This window comes from Gopherus flavomarginatus, chromosome 1 (assembly GCF_025201925.1).
Source record: "Gopherus flavomarginatus isolate rGopFla2 chromosome 1, rGopFla2.mat.asm, whole genome shotgun sequence".
In the NCBI taxonomy this organism is placed as follows: domain Eukaryota; kingdom Metazoa; phylum Chordata; order Testudines; family Testudinidae; genus Gopherus; species Gopherus flavomarginatus.
Genome location: NC_066617.1, coordinates 317,803,270 through 317,825,584, shown reverse-complemented (window position 1 = coordinate 317,825,584; position 22,315 = coordinate 317,803,270). Strand labels below are relative to the sequence as shown.

The 22,315-nt window shown below is 40.9% G+C and overlaps 1 protein-coding gene across 2 annotated transcripts in view; it reads right to left on the bottom strand.

Moving 5' to 3' along the window:
* Positions 1-17,530: 17,530 nt before the first annotated feature.
* Positions 17,531-22,315, bottom strand: part of LHFPL6 (LHFPL tetraspan subfamily member 6) — a 216,165-nt gene continuing 211,380 nt past the window's right edge. For both annotated transcript variants that reach the window (XM_050951732.1, XM_050951722.1), the window contains one exon: positions 17,531-18,662. In XM_050951732.1, coding sequence (XP_050807689.1) covers positions 18,544-18,662 — 119 coding nt within the window. In that variant the 3' untranslated portion in view covers positions 17,531-18,543. The remainder of the gene's footprint in view (positions 18,663-22,315) is intronic.

Genomic DNA, 22,315 nt, shown 5'->3' with positions numbered 1-22,315 from the left:
CCATCATATTGTATGTATAGTTGGGGTTATTTTTCCCAATGTGCATTACTTTACATTTATTCACATTAAATTTAATTTGCCATTTTGTTGCCCAATCACTTAGTTTTGTGAGATCTTTTTGAAGTTCTTCACAGTCTGAATTTAGGAATTACTAATAAGAATTTTAGTTATAAATTGGGGACACATCAGTTGGAAGTAATAGAGGAGGAGAACGACCTCGGAGTATTGGTTGATCACAGGATGACTGAGCCGCCAATGTGATATGGCTGTTAAAAAAGCCAATGCATCAGGCGAGGTATTTCAAGCAAAGATAAGGGGGTGTTAGTACCGTTATATAAGGCACTGGTGAGACCTCATCTGGGATACTGCGTGCAGTTCTGGTCTCCCACGTTTAAGAAGGATGAATTCAAACTGGAACAGGTTCAGAGACAGGCTACTAGGATGAGCCGAGGAATGGAAAACCTGTCTTATGAAAGGAGACTCAAAGAGCTTGGCTTGTTTAGCCTAACCAAAAGAAGGTTGAGTGGGGATATGATTGCTCTTTATAAATATATCAGAGGGATTAATATTAGGGAGGGAGAGAAATTATTTAAGCTTAGTACCAATGTGGACACAAGAACAGATGGGTATAAACTGGACACTAGGAAATTTAGACCTGAAATTAGACGAAGGTTTCTAACCATTAGAGGAGTGAAGTTCTGGAACAGCCTTCCAAGGGGAGTAGTGGGGACAAAAGACATATCTGGCTTTAAGACTAAGCTTGATAAGTTTATGGAAGGGATGGTATGATGGGATAGCCTAATTTTGGCAATTAACTTTGGCAACTGATCTTTGATTATCAGCAGGTAAGTATGCCCAGTGGTCTGTGATGGGATATTAGGTGGAATGGGATCTGAGTTACTGCAGAGAATTCTTTCCTGGGTGCTGGCTGGTGAGTCTTGCCCACATGCTCAGGGTTTAACTGATCGCCGTATTTGGGGTCAGGAAGGAATTTTCCTCCAGGGTAGATTGGCAGAGGCCCTGGAGGTTTTTCGCCTTCCTCTGCAGCGTGGGCCATGGGTCACTTGCTGGAGGATTCTCTGCAGCTTGAGGTCTTCAAACCACAATTTGAAGACATCAATAACTCAGACATAGGTTAGGGGGTTGTTATAGAAGTGGATGGGTAAGATTTGGTGGCCTACATTGTGCAGGAGGTCAGACTAGATTATCATAATGGTCCCTTCTGACCTTAAAGTCTATAAGTCTATGAGTCTTAACTATCATGAGCAGTTTAGTATCATCTGCAAACTTTGCCACCTCACTTTTTTACTCCTTTCTCCAGATCATTTATGAATAAGCTGAACAGGATTGGTTTTAGGACTGACTCTTGGGGAACACCACTAGTTACCCCTCTCCAGTCTGAAAATTTACCATTTATTCCTACTCTTTGTTCCCTGTCTTTTAACCAGTTCTCAGTCCATGAAAGGATCTTCCCTCTTATCCCATGACCACTTAATTTACATCAGAGCCTTTGGTGAGCGACCTTGTCAAAGGCTTTCTGGAAATCTAAGTACACTATGTTCACTGGATCCCCCTTGTCCATCCTTTCAAAGAACTCTAATAGATTAGTAAGACATGATTTCCCTTTACAGAAACCATGTTGATTTTTGCTGAACAATTTATGTTCTTCTATGTGTCTGCCAATTTTATTCTTTACGACTGTTTCAACTAATTTGCCCGGCACTGATGTTAGACTTACCGGTCTGTAATTGCCGGGATCACCTCTACAGCCCTTTTTAAATATTGGCATTACATTAGCTATCTTCCAGTCATTGGTACAGAAGCCGATTTAAAGGACAGGTTACAAACTATAGTTAGTAGTTCCACAATTTCACATTTGAGTTCTTTCAGAACTCTTGGGTGAATGCCATCTGGTCCCAGTGACTTGTTACTGTTATGTTTATCAATTAATTCCGAAACCTCCTCTACTGACACCTCAATCTGTGACAATTCCTCAGATTTGTCACCTACAAAAGCCGGCTCAGGCTTGGGAACCTCCCTAACATCCTCAGCCATGAAGACTGAAGCAAATAATTCATTTAGTTTCTCCACAATGACTTTATCGTCTTTAAGTGCTCCTTTTGTATCTCGATCATCCAGGGGCCCCACTGGTTGTTTAGCAGGCTTCCTGCTTCTGATGTACTTAAAAAACATTTTGTTATTACCTTTTTGAGTTTTTGGCTAGCTGTTCTTCAAACTCCTTTTTGGCTTTTCTTATTAAATTTTTTACTTAATTTGGCAGTGTTTATGCTCCTTTCTATTTACCTCATAAGGATTTTTAAAAGATACCTTTTTATCTCCCACTGCTTCTTTTACATCATTGTTAAGCCGCGGTAGCTCTTTTTAAGTTCTTTTACTGTGTTTTTAAATTTGGGGTATACATTGAAGTTGGGCCTCTTTTATGGCGTCTTTGAAAAGTGTCCATGCAGCTTGCAGGGATTTCACTCCAATCACTGTACCTTTTAATTTCTGTTTAACTAACCCCTTCATTTTTGCATAGTTCCCCTTTCTGAAGTTAAATGACACAGTGTTGGCTGTTGAGGTGTTCTACCACAGGAATGTTAAATGTTATTATATTATGGTCACTATTTCCAAGCGGTCCTGTTATAGTTACCTCTTGGACCAGATCCTGTGCGCCACTCAAGACTAAATTGAGAATGGATTCCCCTTGTGGGTTCCACTGTAGCAGCTGCTCCAAGAAGCAGTCATTTAAAGTATCAAGAAATTTTGTCTCTGCATTTCGTCCTGCGGTGACATGTTCCTAGTCAATATGGGGATAATTGAAATCCCCTACTATTATTGAATTCTTTATTTTGGTAGCCTCTCCAGTCTCCCTTAGCATTTCGTCGTCACTATCACTGTCCTCGGCAGATGGTCCCTAATGTTATATTCTTGTTAGAGCATGTAATTATTACTATCCATAGTTTCTATGGAACATGTTCCTTTCACATATAGTGCCACTCCCCACCCCGCGCAACCTGTTCTGTCCTTCCGATATATTTTGTACCCTGGAATGATTGTGTCCCATTGATTGTCCTCACTCTACCAGGTTTCTGTGATGCCTATTATATCAATATCCTCCTTTATCACAAGGCACTCTAGTGGATACAACTAATCGGAAGCTTTGCTTATAGAAAGGTAGTGTGGCCTATCAAGTACAGTACAGTACTGGACTCAAACTCAGGAGACCTAAGTTCTAGTCCCACCTCTGCCACACAGGCCTGTGGGGTGGCTAAATCACTTTGCTGCTGTGGACCTCAGTTTCCCACTCTATGAAATGATCATGAGCTCTTTTGTAAAGCACTTGAGATTTACTGGTGAGCTAGGTATTATAGGATAAAGGGTCTCAACCTTTTTGTGCAATTCTGCCTTTCTAGAAAACTCAGGTCTCTGTTTAATCTATCTAAGGTATTTATAGAGCCCCAAATGCAGTAGTTGCTAGGTACTGATATGGGCTGCTACTGATTAGGGCTGTATCAGCAAGTGCCTGCAGATTCTTAGTTTACTCTGCATGCTCTGACCTGCAATGAAGGCAGGACTGGACTTTGGAAAGACCCAAGTCTATTGCCAGTCAGAGTATGCAGAATAGAGGACGAGGCAACTAGCAGTAATACACTAGATACAAAGATCCATCATAAGAAGGAGAGGAGGGGAAACCTAGAGTACTGATTACAAAAGACAGAAGGACGAGTATAGGGATATATTACCAGGCTGGGAGCTGCTGTTCTAAGATACCACGGTATTGTTTGTTTTACACCTTTATTTTAATTAATCATGACTTGCATGACGTCAATACTCAGTGTGGCATCTGCTTGTTGCCCTTTCAGAAACTCTTTCCAGTTCCCACACTGATGATACAGTCACAATGTTGACTACTAAGAAGTTAAGTATCAGAGAGGTAGCTGTGTCAGTCTGTATCCACAAAAACAATGAGGGTTCTGGTGGCACCTTAAAGACTAACAGAATAAAATAAGTAAAATAAATCTCTTAGTCGTTAAGGTGCCACCGAACTCCTCGTTACTAAGTTGAGACTAAGGCGGCATTTTGTCACTAAGATGAATAACATGGAAAGCAGTGAAATAATTCAGTTTTCTTGTTGTCTCCCTGAGATTGCCTCTGCATCCCAAGCGCTCTCCAGTGTGTCCCTTCAACAGCTTTGCTGTTTTTGAATGCTGCTTCTCCAGAGGCAGCTGATCCTCCATAAAGCTAGTCTCACAAAGCTGTAGAATGTCATAGCATTACGGAGCTTACAGGGGGGCTAGGTCTGAACTAACATCAAATGACAGTTGAAAATTCTTTGACTTTTTCTCATTAGACACGGAAAGCAAGAGGGAACCCACGCTGTGTCTGTAATCAAAAGCCCGCTAAAGAAGGCTCAGGTTCTGTCGAGTCCCAGAAAAGAATCCCTCTAGACACTGTGGAATAATAATGCAGCAATATTTGTCATCCTAAAGATGGTTCACTTATTCCATGCAAAATTCATGAGCTTCTGCCGGATTCTTGGCCATTATAATCCTGGAAAAGTCAACAGCTAAATCCCTAAAATTCCTTTACATGAGGAGAAAAAGAATTTGTTCAACAGATGCTCAGCAATTCTCTGATTTCATTACATTAACTTTTCCCTGTAACAGTGTGATAATAAGAAGCCAACAGGATTGCCAAGCAATACAATGGAACACTGACAACATGAGAGAGTCATTAATGATATCCTTCAGGTAACGGAGGTGACATTGTTTTCCCACAAAAAGGATTTCTGATCACAGGTTCCATTACTCAAGAGACAGTAAAATAGTAGAAACAATAGCTTCATGCATTGCAGGCATTAGAAGAATCTTGGTGGCAGTGGGCATCATTCCTTGATTTTGGGGAGAAAAGGATATACAATGAAGTCTAACTGTAGGCATGCAGCATGACACGTCTGTTTCACTTTCATTTTATTTAAAACACATGAAGAAACATACATGGCCAGATTCTGCCTTTGATCCATCTTAGGAACTTGAAGCATGACATCTGTGGGCAAAGGGTATGGCTCATATCATTAACCTGACATGAGCTTTACTCCTGAGAAATGCTGGAATTTCACTTCTCTTTAATGAGCTATTACTTTCTCATTCACGTTGGCGGGCATGCAGATTGCAGCCAACAAGCTGATCTCTACAGTCAGCGCCTTCCCTGAGTAGCGTTTTTTCTAAACGTTGATCTAAGTGTTGTCTTTGTGTGTAAACTGGTGCTTTGAGTGTATCCTACAGACTGACTCTGGTTTGAGTACAGTAGTTCCAAAACCTTTTGGACAACTGCAGCAGCCAAAAAAGTTGACAGCAGTAACCAGTACATACTGCGTCCCCAGCACAGGTAATGGCAGAGCAAGCTTCCTGATCCTCTCTCACCCATGTGCCTCAACTCATCTCTATGGGTGTAAGTGAAGCTCAGTCTCAAGGCCCATTCCCTTTTAGGCTCATCTGCTGAGATGATCAAAGGTGCCCAGTTATTTCTTTGTAATGTGGACATTTGTCCACAAGGATCATAAATGAGATGATGGGCTCATTTTCTATAGTCACTGAAAACTAACAAATCGCAGTGACGTTCAGTCACTGCTGAGCTGGTGCCATGGAAGAGTAAGCCTCACTATGCTATTACCATTCCTGAGGGTATCCACTGGCCCCCAGGTTCCTAAGTGAGCAGCCAGCAGCAATGGGCAGAAAGGACTTCCATGAAATGTCCCTTCCAAAAGACGTTAGGTGAAATCCTGACCTCACTGAAGTCAATGGCAAAACTCTCATTGATTTCAGTGGGGCCAGGATTTCACCCAGCTCCTCCAGCAATGCTGCATCTACCTGAACCACCATTGCAAAGTCAGAACTGGGTATTAGTAGCTATGTTGCCTGCAGCCTTCAAACTTGAACCCACAGCCTGCTGTCTCAGAAGAAAATGTGTGCTGTCAATTGAGGTATTAGCACTGTACTCTTGAGCAACATCTTGAAGACCCACAGTGCTTTGCACTGCAACCAAGTGTAAGCAGTGCATTGCTAATAGCAAAGATCAGTTACTCACATGGCACAACATAGCACAAACTAGGATTAAAACATTCAAAAATGATGTAGCTGCATGGGAAGCTGAATGGTTCTGTTTTAGGAATGTAAAAGTAGTGCTCATTTGAAAAAGCACAGTAACACTTAGCTCATCAATGTTTAAATTGTCCATCTGCATTGTCCCAGTTCTGATGCTTCCCAGCAATGAAAGTCAGTGGATTTCTCAACCATGAGAGCCACATTCATCTTCAATTTACTGTAGTTCACAATGGCAAAGGCCTGTTGACTGGATGCAGTGTCCACTGCATCCTTTATAGAAAGCATTTGTATTGAAATAATCCAGCCCTGAAATTAGACCCTTTTCCATCACCACGCAAGAGGACAAAATATTTATTTCAGTGGATAAAGTTCATTCTCACAGGAATAGCAATGTTTGCAGTGCAGTTAGGAACAAAAAGAGCTTAGTAACACATTATTTAAGGGCTCAGTCTTGCTTCCATTGGGTGAATTGAAGCAGGTGTGTTAGGGAGAATTTGAATTCAAAGGGTCTTTATTTAATAGTGAAAACAGCTTTGTTTCAAAAAATGAGTTAATTTTTCTAAATAACTCATTACTCAACCAAACCCCAATAATTTTCCAACTATTTCAGTTGTCATTACATTTTCTCTCTGATCTTTCCAACCCCTGCCTCTAAGACTTGCTTAATGGTTGTAAGTTGTGCACAGCTATCCTACTGGCTAGAGACAGAACAAAAACAAGTTCCTGAATATTTCTGCCTCAGTGATCTGACACTATTAGCTAAGATTGCACCAGAATTCCCCTGGCGAGTTTAATTGTGCCAGAGAACAGCCCCATAATGTACAGTAGCAGATGCTGACAATACCCAGAGACATAACAGCCTATAGACTAAGGTGCCATGACACCATTCTACAGTACACTGAGAAAAAGAATTCCCTACCGAGAGAGAGAATGAAGTGCTTCTTCTAGGCAATGACACACGGAGCTGATGGTTTAATAGTCATTTGGCGTAGCTCTAAAAAGTCAGTGCATGTTTTTAAAAAATGTCACTGCACATCTGTGTATCACAGTATTAGTTTTATACACACACTCAGATATTGTCCCATTCACTGAAAACCCTGCTGGTAAATTACAACTTACAGGGTATGAAAACAGACAGTTCATAGTAACTAGCACTGTATTAATGTCTTTGAATAGACTACAAGGTAATTTGATATAGCAATCACATCAGCAATGATGGGAGTTGATTTTTATAGCAATTATTAACCACTGGACTTATAGCAAGGTACTGCTGAAACCTTTCTCGTGCAATAAAGAGGAATAATAACCTGAGGGAAAAAGCTCTAACTGTTAGTGAGAGATCAGCTTAAAACTGTGCCCAAGCATCAGATGGTCTGAAATACTTTACAGTGGCACAAACAGCCAGAAAGGCAGTGAGCATGGTGGGAAATATCCTACTCATATTGAGATAATGGTCTATGAAAAGAAATAGAAAAGGGAGGTCCCTGGCATATCTGTAAGAGATGCAAACTTGCGATTCAACAAATAGGGCACTGGATGTCACAAGTTCTTTGCAAAAATACAGCTGATTTTTAGAAAGAGGAAAGCAAATATTCTAAACTGCACATTTGTGGTAATACTCTCACTTGCACCATTCTTGGATATTAATCCCAGAGTCATAGAGGACAAATGTTGTGCTGACAGCTACTTGAAAACAAATAAGTCTGTAATGTCTGATCAAAATTCTTTGGCTGGTCACTTATCTCCTAGCAATTGCAAATATTTTACCCTTTCAAATATGCCATCCTAATTATATCTTGCTTTTCAACTCAGATTTCCTCTTCATATCTCCTTACCTACTGAGATTATTTTACATAGTGTGACAAAGTTCCTCCTCTACCTTGGGGGGTCCTGCGCTTATTGGCGGATTTGCTCACCTCAGTGATCTTCCCCTCTGGTGGAACCCACAGTCTGGGTCAACTCCTCCTGTGTCTGATCAGGAGTTGCGAGGTTTGGGGGGAACCCAGACCCGTCCTCTACTCCAGGTTCCAGCCCAGGGCCCTGTGGATTGCAGCTGTCTACAGTGCCTCCTGTAACAGCTGCATGACAGCTACAACTCCCTGGGCTACTTCCCTAGGGCCTCCTCCAAACACCTCTTTATCCTCACCACAGGACCTTCCTCCTGGTGTCTGATAATGCTTGTACTCCGTAGTCCTCCAGCAGCACAGCCTCTTACTCTTAGCTCCTTGTGCCTCTTGCTCCCAGCTCCTCACACACACTTCCTCTCCTCTAGCTCCTCCCCCCCCGACTGGAGTGAGCTCCTTTTTAAACACAGGTGCCCTGATTAGCCTGCCTTGATTGGCTGCAGGTGTTCTAACCAGCCTGTCTGCCTTAATTGATTCTAGCAGGTTCCTGATTACTCTAGTGCAGCCCCTGCTCTAGTCACTCAGGGAACAGAAAACTACTCAGCCAGTGACCAGTATATTTGCCCTCTACCAGACTCCTGTACCACACTGGCCTGGGTCTGTCACAATAGCTAACAAAGATCCTTTAAACCTCGCTTCATTCCTGTGTGGTAAATATTATCATTATTTATTCTTTTGTACTGTGGTAGTACCTAGGGGCCTAAGTCGTGGACCCGGACCCCATTGTACAGATACTGTTTAAAAGACTGTTTATTGTTTGATCCATTTTCCGCAAAACTAATCTGGGGCACAGAGATTTAGATTACTTACACAGTAAGTTAGGGACAGAGCTAGGAATAGAATCTAGAAGTCCTGACTCCCAGTTCTTATTCTCAGCCACTAGACTTCATTGTCATTCCCCCAAATCCCCGATTACACTAGCATACACACTTACTGCATCTCCAGCACTGCTATTAATTTCTGTTCTTTTTGTAAGCAAAACAAAAGAAAAAAAAACACCACAAATCCTACCACACTTTCCCTCTCCCAATGACACACACATCTGATGAAATGGGTATTCACCCACGAAAGCTCATGCTCCAATCTGTCTGTTAGTCTAGAAATTGCCACAGGACTCTTTGCTGCTTTTACAGATCCAGACTAACACGGTTACCCCTCTGATTATTTAGAAATGAAACCTTCCATCACTCTGCACATTCTACTTTATTTTTTGTACAATTGCTCATTATTTTAATTAATGCATGTTTCACTTTTTCCCTCTGGAATGAGCAAGATAAGGATTTATTATTGAATCACAAACTGGGCTGCACTGCAAAAAGTGTACTCTCTTACCAACTCCACCTGCTTGTACTGGTTGTAAAATGAATACAAAACATTTTAAAGTGGTTTATAATAATACATTCTTAATTTGCATTCATAAGTGAAAATATGATCCCCAAATTAATACCTGTTTGCAATATTATGTCATATCTTTTGACTTTGTGTCATCTTTTAATGTTTATTTTCAGATGACATATTGTTTATAGAGTTGACTGGATGGATACATAGACTAAAAGAGATATTTTGAGATATTTTATAGATGTATGTATATATAATATATTTTTCCTATAGAAATGAATACTGGAAGATTAATCATGATACAGCACAATGTAGGATATAAGATATTTATAGCATTTCTCTTGTTGAATTAAGGCCTGATCCAATTTCAATTTAGGTCATTGGGAGTTTTGCCATTTGCTCCAACTGGAATTGGATTAGGTGCTTAAGATCTTATCCAAAGCCCACTGAAGTCAATGGGAGTCTCAATGCACAACATAGTACTTATGTGAACAACTCACTTTCCATTTTCGAGCTACTGTATTTGCAATGGGCTCATCATATATGAGTGGTTACATCTGGGAATCCTGATTGAGACTTTGTAACCAGAGTAAAAGTCTGGTCTGAAGGGGTTGGAAGGATATTTAAATAGACTAGCCTATAATTCTGAGAGACTGTTGTGCCATACACTTCAGACTTTTTTTTTTTTTTTTTTTTTTAAGCAAGAGCCCTCTTGTGTTGCTAAGTGTATTTCTTTAATGATTGGTTGGACCAAAATTCTTCCATGGCGTGACCCCGTCGACCCAGGACAACGAGCCGTTGTTTCACAACATTCTTAAGCATAATTAAACACTTGGATGGCTACACAGTGTTACTAAAATGGTTTTATTGGGCCACTGTGGATAGGGTCAAACTGAGCTCTAACACCTGTGGAGCCTTAAGTTCAGATTTTTGAAGGTACTGAGGCGCCAAAGGATGCAGATAAGTGCCTAGTGAGATTTTCAAAAGTGCCTAAGCCCCAGATCCTCAAAGGTATTTAGGGATCTAATATCCATTGATTTCAATGGGTCTGGGCCTAAAACACTCATGTAGATGGCACATCTTTTAACTTCTAATAGGCTCCATGTGTCCCACATTAGAATGATCATTTCCCTTGTAATTACTTGCTTTAAAGTGTGCAGTGTTGATGTAGTCATGTTGGTCCCAGGATATCAGATAGACAAGGTGGGTGAGTTATATATTTTATTGGACCAACTTTGTTGGTGAGAGAGAGAAGCTTCCGAGCTACACAAAGCTCTTTTTCAGGTTCTGGGAAAGGTACTGAGCGTGGCTCTGTGCCTCTCTCTCCCACAAAAGCTAGTCCAATAAATGATACTGCCCTCACCCATCTTGTTGCTTTAAAGTGTTAGATTGGATGTGTGAACTTAATGTGGGGGTGTTCTTAACATAGCTATATCCCCACTAGATACCTCCAGTGTCATGAAATGTCCTGAAAAGTTTTCTCTGAAACAGGGTCTGATCCTGCAGTCTTTACTCCTCTAAAACTTCCTATTGATTTTAATGGGATACTCTTCCTCAGTAAGGAGCATGGGACTGGGCCCCTGTATTTGGGGTTAATGTATTAACCATCCCACCTCCTCAGATGGTTATATCTTTAAACTACTTGTCTCAAACTCTTCCTTATTCTCCCTGATCCAGCATCATTTGAATAATAAAATAATAATATTAAAAATGCATAATGCCTACTAGAAATCATATCTTTTATATCCTCTCTGCTGAAAGGGTAACATTAAAATATCATGGGCTTTTTGCATTTATATCTAATTTCACCATTGTGACTCTCAGAGGTTAAGTATGTGTGGGAGAGCTAATGATTATGTTGACACGTAGATTGTCTGTCTGTCATACAATTTGGTATTTACAATGGAGCATTTTCAGCTCTAGAATGATATGTAAATTGTAGTGGCAAGTGACTTCTATGCAGTACCTAGGGAGGGAAAAGAGAACCAATTGAGGATTAAGCGTTATAAAGAACTCTTTCCCTTTCTTCGGTAGTCCAAGATTTTAAAAGGTTTTTCTATGGATCTATGTCTTCAGGGTTTTTTTTCCAGACGTAACCTACATAATGTTTATTCAAATTTTCATTTAACAAATACATACAAACAATTTAAAAGCTATGTTTTAGTCAACAGTAGGTCCCTGCATAATTAGCATGCCAGAATGGAGACTTACAGTAGATGACAATTATCATGAAACCATAAAAATTACAGGTAGCTAATTATGACAAACAGGATTGTTCCAGACAGCACAGTGCTTTGTCCATTCCAGCTTTAAATGACTAAGGGATGCAGCTTCCACTGCTTCCCTCAGGAGACAATTCTTAACGTTTAACAAAGGCTTAAGTATCCCTTTTCCTCATCCATGTAGCCCCAAAATCATGTTCTTTTTCTCTCTCATGTTTGTTAGGATTGTGCAAGTATAACAGGCTCACTTCATGAAGCAGCTGGTGAACTGAACCCTGGATTGTTGTTTCCCAGGGAAAGAAATGAATCAACACCTGAAGGCTGGAGTTTATTGAACTTGAATCTCCAAGGAGAACCCTCACGGTTGAGCCTTCCCTAAACCATCAAGTCTCTGTCTTATCAGCCCAACAAACTCTGAGATTCCTCCTTCTTACCTCTGCTAAGGTTCATTGAGGGGTGAGGTGCTAGAATCTTCTGGATAGGAGATGAATAGCAACGAAAATGTGGAGAGAAGGGGTTCTCAGACAAGCACTGAGGGTGGGATTCACAAAGATATTTAGATGCCTTACTCCCATTGATTTCAGTGGGAGTTAGGTACCTAAATATCTTTGTGAATCCCACCCTGAGTTCTTAGTCAAGTGGATTAAAACTTTTTGTGATAAAGGTCCCTTTATTTGACCATCTCTAGTTCTCAGTCTTCCCAAATGGATGAGCAATCAAGTCTCAGGTTTGTCAAACTTTTGCTGATCTTGGCTGGGGTTCACCAAAACCATAATGAGCTAAGCTATACATATTTAGCTCCTTTGTTGATTTTGGTACCCACAGAGTTCAAGGGCAGATGGGATCACCAGATCATCTGGTTTGACTCCTGTACATCACAAGCCACCAACACCACACGCATCCACAGGCTAAACCCAATCACTGAAATTAGACCAAAGTATTACAGCCTCTGGTTTATCTTGTTGGTGTCCTTCTGTTATGGAGGTGCCCTGAACCATAGACAGTGTTGTGGTCTCAGGACACAATGTGGCACATAATCAAAATGGACTTTCCTAAAACATGTTTCATATGTAGATTCTTCTGTAACAAAACTTTCAAAACACAAAAATAGGGGCTGATCCATCAATCTTGACTCAAGTCAATGGAAATTTTGCTTGAATAATGGCTGCAAGATTGATCCCATAATAGAGACCCTCCCTCCCCCCAAAAAATCTAAATAGGAAATTCATCAGGATAAATATTGTAACCATTTACACAAATGCCTTTCAAGTATGTTTTCCATAAATATCTAATGTACATTTAAAACTGTTAAATTCAAAGCAAAGTTTGTTGCACTGAGTTCTCAGACTATGAACTCAGATAAGCTGGTTAGCAGGACCTCAGTGTGTAACTATGTGATAGGAATGCAGGCACCTCACTCCCACCTGCCCTTAGCATGAGGAAACCTTGTCTGTGCTTGCTGTGGGTCAGCTCTCCAATTCCACCAGCCTCTGTCAACGCAAGAAATGCCTTCCAGGCCTCTGCAAGCCCTGCTCTCTCTTTACAGGTTAATTACAGATACACTCCAATCCTTCAGTCCTCTGAGCATCTCCCTGTAGTGCCCAGCCCCTGGTCCACTGGACACTCACAGAATTCCCAGATCCTTTGTTCCCACTACAGCTTACTGGTCACACTGTAGATCACAGCTCTGGTTAATGCGTGGCACTTAGATTTGCTTATGGAGAAAGCAAGTATCAGTTTATTTAACAAAGAACAGAAATTCAAATCATGGCAAGTAGAAATATTGGAATCAAAGGGTTGCATATAAAATAAAATCACAACATGCATACTAAACTTTCCTGCCGAGACACTGTCATGTCATATAGACCAAAAGTTCACCCCAAATCCTTCCAGAATATTACACCTAGGCCTGGCTGTGATCTTCCATTCACAAGACAAGTCCCATTGTCTTCTTGCCTCTTCAGTGGAAAAATCCTGAGTTTGTCTGTGTCCCTACAGTTATAGTCCAAAAATCCATTGTCTTCTCTTGCAAACATAATAATCCCTGCTGCTTGTGTTTTCCTGTCCTAGATCTCCTCTGGAGAATCACGCTGTCTGGAGTGCTTCACAATTGTGAGTGTCCATCTGTCAGGAAACAGGGCAGAGACCCGAAACTGCTTGTGTATTCTATAATTAGAAGTCACCAACCCAGAAACAAATGTGAACTCCTGAAGCACTGTAACGGTCTTACCATAGATTCACAGACAGTCCCCTTGTGCGTTCCAGTCTATGTTGCCACCCAGAAAAGCTGGATTTAGTGATAGTTGGTTGCTATACACAAAAGATCACAAAATATTCAGGTTGCTCCCAGACCCAAGAGACTAGTCACTTACCTCACGTCAACTTGCACCTTGGATCTCTCATCAAAAACAGTGCTTATAGCCAGTCCTATAATAAACTAACTAAAGCTGTATCAACTAGGAAAAATAAATGAAAGAGTGATTACATGATTAAATCAGGCAAGCACAAACACACAACTGAGTTAGTCTATGGTTTTAAAAAATGGAAGAGTTGCAGTAATTTGTCAGCTCTGAATGTCTTTTAGGGCTACACCAGGTTGACTCTGGGGCATTCTGCTTCTGTTTCATAGCTCCAGCCCTGTGAGAGTCCAAACAACAAAAAAGAGGTGACATTTTCTTGTCAGCTATTTTTATTTCCTTCTTCCAGAAATCAAGCTGACGGGATGAGCCCTTTTGCACGTAGCCTCTTCATGAGTGTGAAGGGGAAATTAACGAAGTCTTTGTATTGTGATGTCCCACAATGGCCCATTTAGTTTTGGTAGCCTTCTTGGCAGTTAGGCAATGATCCCTCCTGACTAGGTTCATAGTTTCAGAGCAAACATTTTTTACAGTCATAAAGCAAAGACTTACATATTGCCTTACAGCATGTGATAAAGTTGTTATAAGTGAGATTAATGCATGCAGCAATTTACAAGCATTTCATAAAGTCTAAACACTAAACGCAGTGTTATAAGTCCAATACCATTGTAATCTTGTTAACACACAGGTGAACCAGACTGGTTTCCAGCAACGAATTTGTCAGTGCTTGGCTGAGGCCTAACACTTTGGCAAGAGCAGTCAGCTGGTCTTGATTATAATTTTGCTCAGACTATAAATAGGCATTCATTGTAAAGTATACAATATTCAATTTACATGGAGACAGACCGATAGATAAACCAGTTTCTTTCAGGCAGAAGATGTTTATCAACTTCTGGTGATGGGTCCCAATTCACAGACTATAGGAATGTAATTTTCAGTATACATACATAACTCCTAACATATTATCCGTACATAAATTTCACAATTATGATGATCCGTGTGACACAGGCTTCTGACAGAGACCTTATATAACATGCTTGGTGAACTAGTATGTAGATACCAGATGCAATGGATCCTTGTAACCCTATATTGCCCTCTTCCTGTCAGCATCAAGAAGTCCCTTGGTCATAAACAACAAACAGCATTTATATTATAATACTTAATGGATGCCAAAACCAAAACATATGAATACAGGCAAACCTAATTAAACTGGGGTTGGTTTATTCATGTCTCAGCAGCTGAAAGTTATATAATAACCAGTGACAGAGCCGGTGCAGCATGCATCATTGACTAGAGAATTCAAAACTGCTGTTTTAGTCAACTCCAAATAAAACAAAAAGTGCAAGCTAATTTGAATGAACTCAGTCATACCGTAATTAGATTGCACAATTCCAAAAAGCTAATTTTGACCCTGGAATACTTTTATATTTTCAGCTTGCTGTGGTAAGTCACACCAACCCATAGAATGATCTAACAAATGTCAGAAGTCCCTATGATGCAAACCACAAGAAGTCCAAGAGTATGGGGACGTGCAAGGTTCCTTACACTTAGAAGAAGAGTACTCACATTTTCATAATCAAGTCTCTGGAACTTTGTAAATCATGCTGCTGTTTAAGAGGGAGCCCCAGAACATAGTTTCAGTGGCAGTGTGATGTGCAGAGGCAGGCAAGTCCTAGTGAGTGCTTTGCTAAAGGTCATGTGGAGCAAAGGACCTGGGGAGCCACCACCGCATAGGGAGATGTGACTCTTTATCCTTAATGTTAAAAAGGTTGCACTCAACCCCTCTATAAGGCAAATTCAACCTTAGTGTGAATGGATGGAACTCCACTGAAGTCAATAGTGTTTCACATGTATGCTAGGGCTGAATTTGGTTCTATGTTGTAATGAGACTGTAATGCTCTGAAAACCCTAAAACAGAAATATGAAGGGCCCTATCACTCTGTGCACAACTCTCATTGATACCAGTGGAAGATCTGTGTGAGGATCTAGGCCGGTATATGGTGCTAAGTCTCCACAATATAGCTGATGTGGTTCTTAATGGAAACTTGAGGTCAAACATGATATGGCAATTATGGGCTAATCTGGAAAGTACAGGGCACAAGATTCTTCTCAGCACATGGTACAGTAAAGTGGATAAACACTACTCATTGTACAGTAAAACCCAATACAAATCAGTTTGAGAAGATCGGAATTAATCATTCAAAACTGACATAACTATTCCCACAGCAACCACACCTCTGAAACTCTGTCCAATTTATTTGGACAGCCCCACTATACAATTTTCTGAGGTTATTAAGCCAAAAAGTGGTAACTAGAAGAAACATCATACCCATGGCATACATAATTATATATTAAAAAAAACTGGAAATATATGAACAGAAAAATACATTTGAAATGTAATAGTTAATTTTATGATTAACAAACATACAAGTTTATCAGTTGCGAAATGCTGAATTACGTTCTATGCTCATTCTGCTTTCCTTGAAATAAATGAGAGGTTTTTTGCTTGTCTTGTCTGTTTGAAATTGGGAAAGAACTGGTTTTTACTAGGTTTTTGTTCAGTACCTAGCACAGATGGGGCCCAAATCTCAGACAGGGCCTTTAGGCACTATTGCAATATGAATAATTATAGTTTAGAAAGCAACCACATTTCTAAAGAGTATTCAAATTATGAGATCTCTTCTACACTCGAGGTAAAATCCTAGCCCATTGAAGTTAATGGCAAAACATCCACTGACATCAATGGAGCTAGGATTTCCACCTTGATGTCTGCATAACACCAGCATGGTGTTAGAGGGACACTGCTGTTGGAGGCTCTTGGCTAAATTCTGCTCAGTTATACTAGTATACAGCTGAAGTAACTCAACTGATATCAGTGGAATCAAACCGGAGTAAATCTGGAATAATGAGGGCATAATCTGATGCTTTGTTTTTCAAATGACATGCAAAACCAAGATCCTTTCTCCACTGGTGATCATGCAGCATTTTTCATATCTGCAAGGTGTTAGCTCTGGTATCCTGGCAAAAATCGAGCTTGGGTAATCATTTGTAATAAATAAAATAATATTTCACATATATACATCATGGGTATTATTCTCCCCATGTTGTAGATAGGGCAACTAAAGCACAGAGAGGATAAGTGACAGGCCCACAGTCACAATGCAAGTCAGTGGCAAAGCCAGGTATTAGAACCCAGGTGTTCAGACACTCAGTCTTTTGATTTATTCACATGACCATGACCTTCCAAAACTGCATTCTGCCTAGCTGAGACTGGCAATTTCATTTTTGCTTGGATCAACTATCCTCCACTTCCTGTTCTGAAATGTGTAGGGCAGCTAAGTCTGTCAATTGTTGCTATTTCAGCCCAAAGACTGATGAAGTCACTTGTGAATAGGTTGCATATCAGTCTGCCAGGTTAATGATCCTTTTGAAGGAAAGGTGTTCTATAACTGTGAAAGGTTCTGATGGGAGTTAAATTGTGTGTACATTAGGGGCAGAATGTACCCAAGAGGCGTATGAAAGATGTGATTATTTGCAAGACATTTTTATGGAGATCTAAGAAATGAACTGATTCATCCAATGACACTATAATGCATTTCCAGTACTGGTCAGAGAAAAATTTATTTACAGAGATTTTCAAATACAAACATAATAGCACATTTATATATTTTTTTACAAAAATGAATATTGAAATAATAAACATGGTACAGTACAATACAACAACGAGCTAAACGTAACAATGACAAAATCTATATCTGGAAGACGTTTCCCATTAGTCTTATGTAACCAACAATATCCTACAGTACCATGAGTGGAATTCTCCCTGGACTGAAAGATGTCCATTTACTGCCCTTCATAATAGTACTATAGGCAAAGCCCCTAAATATGCTGAGTAAAATGTTGCATTTTTGTAATAATGCTGAAAACACAGAAGCTAAATAAAAATTCTATAGGGCTGAATAAGCAGTGAATAAATGTTTTGGGGAAAAGAGTAGAGAGAATATACAAAATATTGTTAAAGTGGCTTATTGGTCCATTTATTAGGTTTCATGTGTAGTTTAAAAAGTGGTATAACGTTGAATTTTAAATCATCAAATGAATAAAAGAAAGGAAAAAAATGCACCAATAAGTTTGCATTTTATTTGTTCTGTGCCATGTTCTATACGTGTGTGTATGTATATATATGTGTGTGTGCACGCACACTTTCAGGAGTGTTGTGCTTAAGGGGAATTTTGGAAGAGTATATCCTAACCCAAACATTATTTTTATGAGTCCTTCAATTTATTGGTACGCCTATACGGTCACAATTTACCAAAGGGGAGCATTCCTTGCTCGTAAAATTGTATTCTTCCAAACAGACCAGAAATATATTCTGTCAAGCAAGAACTGTCCATGCCTTCCAAGATTTGCAGAGTTTGGTCCAGCTTTCCAGACTCCCCATCCTCCCCACAATTCACAGTGTCACCTCACATCCTTGACCACGTCCATTCTCATTTCATACTGACTGTTCTGCAGTTAGGAGCTAAAGCACTTTTTTCAGAAGAAGTCATCTGTAAGTCACTTCTGCCTCTCGAAGCTCATTCATTCTCTAAACTGGACTTTCAGGCCGCCAGCCTCAGTAAGGGTACTGTTTCTGTTTCTTGCCAGAGAAGCAGGCCAACCAAGTGCAGATTAACATAGCGGCAGCTGCTCCTCCTCCGGTGCAGTAGTAAGCCCAGCCAATTTCACAAGAACCTAAGATGAACAAACAAACCAAGGAAACAATGTTTTATTCAAGGAAAGAGGTTTGCTTTCATCATAACTTTATAAGCTCTTTCCTTTTGGAGGGAAATGAAAGCACAAGTAACCAAATACAACATACGGTGCTGTGTATTTTATCCCCATTTATCAGCTTACTGGCTTCATTCCTTGTAAGCAACTTATATTTATATACCTCCATCCAAAGCCTTCCTATTATGGTAGAAGGCAGCCAGATATCGGTGCTATCTAATCTACCTAGGATGAATTTTGTGTCTGAGCATACAGGAACTTTCTTGCCTTTTTTGTTGTTGTTGTATTAAATGTAATGCTAATGTGAGGTACTGGAAGGCTGTAAATATCTCAGGGCAGTGACTGCATCATTTTATGCATTTATGTCGTACTTAACACTTGTGTTGACTGGTGCTTCTCAGCACTATTGTAGTAAGTGAAATACTGAACATGGCCACCTGGAAAAGGTACAAGTCATTAAATGATACAGATCCACAGAATCCTGTTGACAGTATGGCTAATCAGAATTGGTATAAGCACTTCAGGATCTCATAGCTATTTACAATATGGATTTATTACATAATGTTTATATGGACAGAAAGGCTATGTTAGAACGTAGACTTGAGCCAAATAGGTTCTCTAGGTTCCTTTTACCAATCTACACAGCATCAAATCCAACAGTGAATCTGGGCTATTGCCAAGGGAATATAAAATTCTGGAAACCTCCCCCCCCACTTCAGTAGTTGTGAATGGATGTGGTGAGCCAAATTCATCCCTGGTATGACTTCTAGCTTGTGATAAAAGGAGTTGGTTCACAGGGTCCCACACTCTGTTACTAGCTCAGTGTAGTCAGTAAACCAAAAAGATTAGATCTGTCTATGCTGGAGTAAGTGTGCAGTTCATAGGTTTAGCCTGGTAACTTCCATTCACTGTAACATGAGGCAGACAACTTAAACTACACCAGCCACTTCCAAAATGGAAGCACGTTGTTCTCATCCTGGAAAGAAATGCAGATAGGCAGGCCCTCGTATCTGCACAGGGCCTCACTGATTTCAGTGGAGTTGGGTAACCCACACACCTTCTGGGGGTGTTCTGTCCCAGCTAGTGGCACTGAGACTACTTAGAAAGAGAGATCGAGAAAGAGATGTTAGATGGGGTGGCATCTGAGTTACTACAGAGAATTCTTCCCTGGGTGCTCGCTGGTGAGTCTTGCCCACATGCTCAGGGTTTAGCTGATCGCCATATTTGGGGTCGGGAAGGAATTTTCCTCCAGGGCAGATTGGCAGAGGCCCTGGAGGTTTTTTGCCTTCCTCTGCAGCATGGGGCACGAGTCACTTGCTGGAGGATTCTCGGCAGCTTGAGGTCTTCAAATCATGATTTGAGGACTTCAATAACTCAGACATAGTTTGTTACAGGAGTGGGTGAGTGAGATTCTGTGGCCTGCATTGTGCAGGAGGTGAGATTAGATGATCATAATGGTCCCTTCTGACCTTAAAGTCTATGAGTCTAAGTCTGCTCTTCAGCTGTAGCTAACAGGCACATGGCTTTTAGCTTATGCAGTAGAGGCTCATGCATTTAGCTCCAGAGATCCCAGGTTTGATCCTGCCCACTGATGACCGGGGTCTGTTGGTGTTACAGTTGCATGTGTGTAAAGGGATCGCAGCCCGTGTGCATTTCTTGCAGAATTGTAGCCTATATTTCCAAACCTCAATTAATAAAGATATTTAGACTTCACTATACAGTGCTCCTCTTTCCTCAGACTGATGCCATTCTACTGGAAGGGACAGAGCTGTGGAGTCTGCCTGTTAAAAATTTTCACACCTGAAGCAAAACTGGTGAATCTATGAAGATAGAAAACTCAGTAGCGTAGCTAGGGTTGGAGCAGGGCAGCGGCTGCTCTCTCACTGAGCACAAGTGGCACCTTTTAAATTTCTTGGCACCTTTTTAATTTTTACTCACCCAGTGGCGCTCCGGTTCTTCGGTGGGTGGCGACTTTTTTGGGGATCGCTCCCCTTCTTCCCTCCATCTGGCTACACCACTGAGAAAACCCCGCCCCTTTCTCTAGTGTAGTTATACAAGTCTGTCATAATAAAAAGCAGGGCTTCTGGGCTTTTCTGTAAAAGAATGCTTCTAAAACAACAACATTTATAAAACTGTGAAATTTCACATTGCAAAAATGCCCTGGTCTACTGCACCATTTCCCCAAAGAAGGAAACTCAACAAGTTTTGGACAGTTCCATTAAAATAGAGAGGACATTGCCTTAAACTGCATAAAACAAGCATCTGCGAATGACTGGGCCTTTATTATCTTTTTGCATAATGAAAGAGGAGTGTTTTAGGCTGCTGGTGAAGAGAGACTTTAAAGAGTGAAAAGTATTGTCACAGCGGATTCCTTTGGGTTTCAGAGGAGTTCCAAATATAACCAAGAGGCTGCTCTTTATTGACCTGAGGTGCAGTGCTCCTTCTAGAGTTCTGTCCACCTATATTTAATTTACCCAAACGGGGAGTATTCAGTTAGAGGATTTGGTTTGCCGACAACCCTTTCAAGAAACGAAAGAAGCAAAATTATTTTAAATGTTCCCCTTTGTTGTCTATAATGGCTCATCAGACAAGCTTCAGAGCTTACTTGGTGGGCAAATAGCTGTTTTCAATGCAGGGGAAAACTACACTTGACAGTTAAAGTAGAGGGTGCTGGCATTGAAAATAGGTTAGCAGTGGAGCAGACAGCCCCACTGCTTGCCAAGTCCAGAGAGACTGGCTGTGGGGCTGGTTTCCACAGCAGCTGCAAATCAGAGGGGTCGATGCTTTTTTTATTTTGTTTTGTTTTCTTGGCGTCTTTTTCTGTAATACAGGCGGCTTTGGAGTCCCTTTGTGTTGCTGTAGCAGAGCACTGGGTCTCAATGCAAATAACTCAGTTCTGGAACTTCTACACGCCTCCTCGGAAATAACTGCACGAATCATCCTCTGCCCTTATCATAACTGGTCTGAAAATTGTAACCAAGTTCTAAACTGCTACTCAAAACTACCCCCAGGGTATCACTGCAAGCAGCCTTTCCCCATGCCAGTTATACTCAGTGGCCCAAATCTGGATGTTGATTTGCTGTGTGGCATGGAACTGCCTGTAGAGACCTGGGACCCAGTTTGATTCCACAGATGAACAGTACAACCAAAACTCTGATTGAGGGAAGGCACACGTGTGGCTATTCTCTGTCCCGAAACCTCTCCCCTTGCTCAGGGGATGGCGTGCAGGAACCCACTCCCTTATGCTCTTGGGGATAGGAGGCACTGCAGGCACAGAGCCATCACAACTCTGTTGCAGGGGTTGGGAAGAGGGGCCGAGGGAGATTCCCTGTATGGTGTAGAGGAATTTAAAGGAGACCACGCAGCTGAGCTGAGATTACCACCAGCTCAGAAATGGAATAGTCAAATGGAGAAGGCGCAGCCTCTATCTGGGAAAAATTGCCCTACTGGAGATCAAGGAGACATTTGCTCTCCCACTTCAGGACACCTACCCATCCCACAGGTCATTTTTATTTGGGCTAAATTGAGGCAATCCTGGGTCCTAAGCACATCATGATACCGCAGTCCCTGCGGCTCAGTTTTCGTGGTACATTTTGAATGAGGGTGGTAGGTGGCCC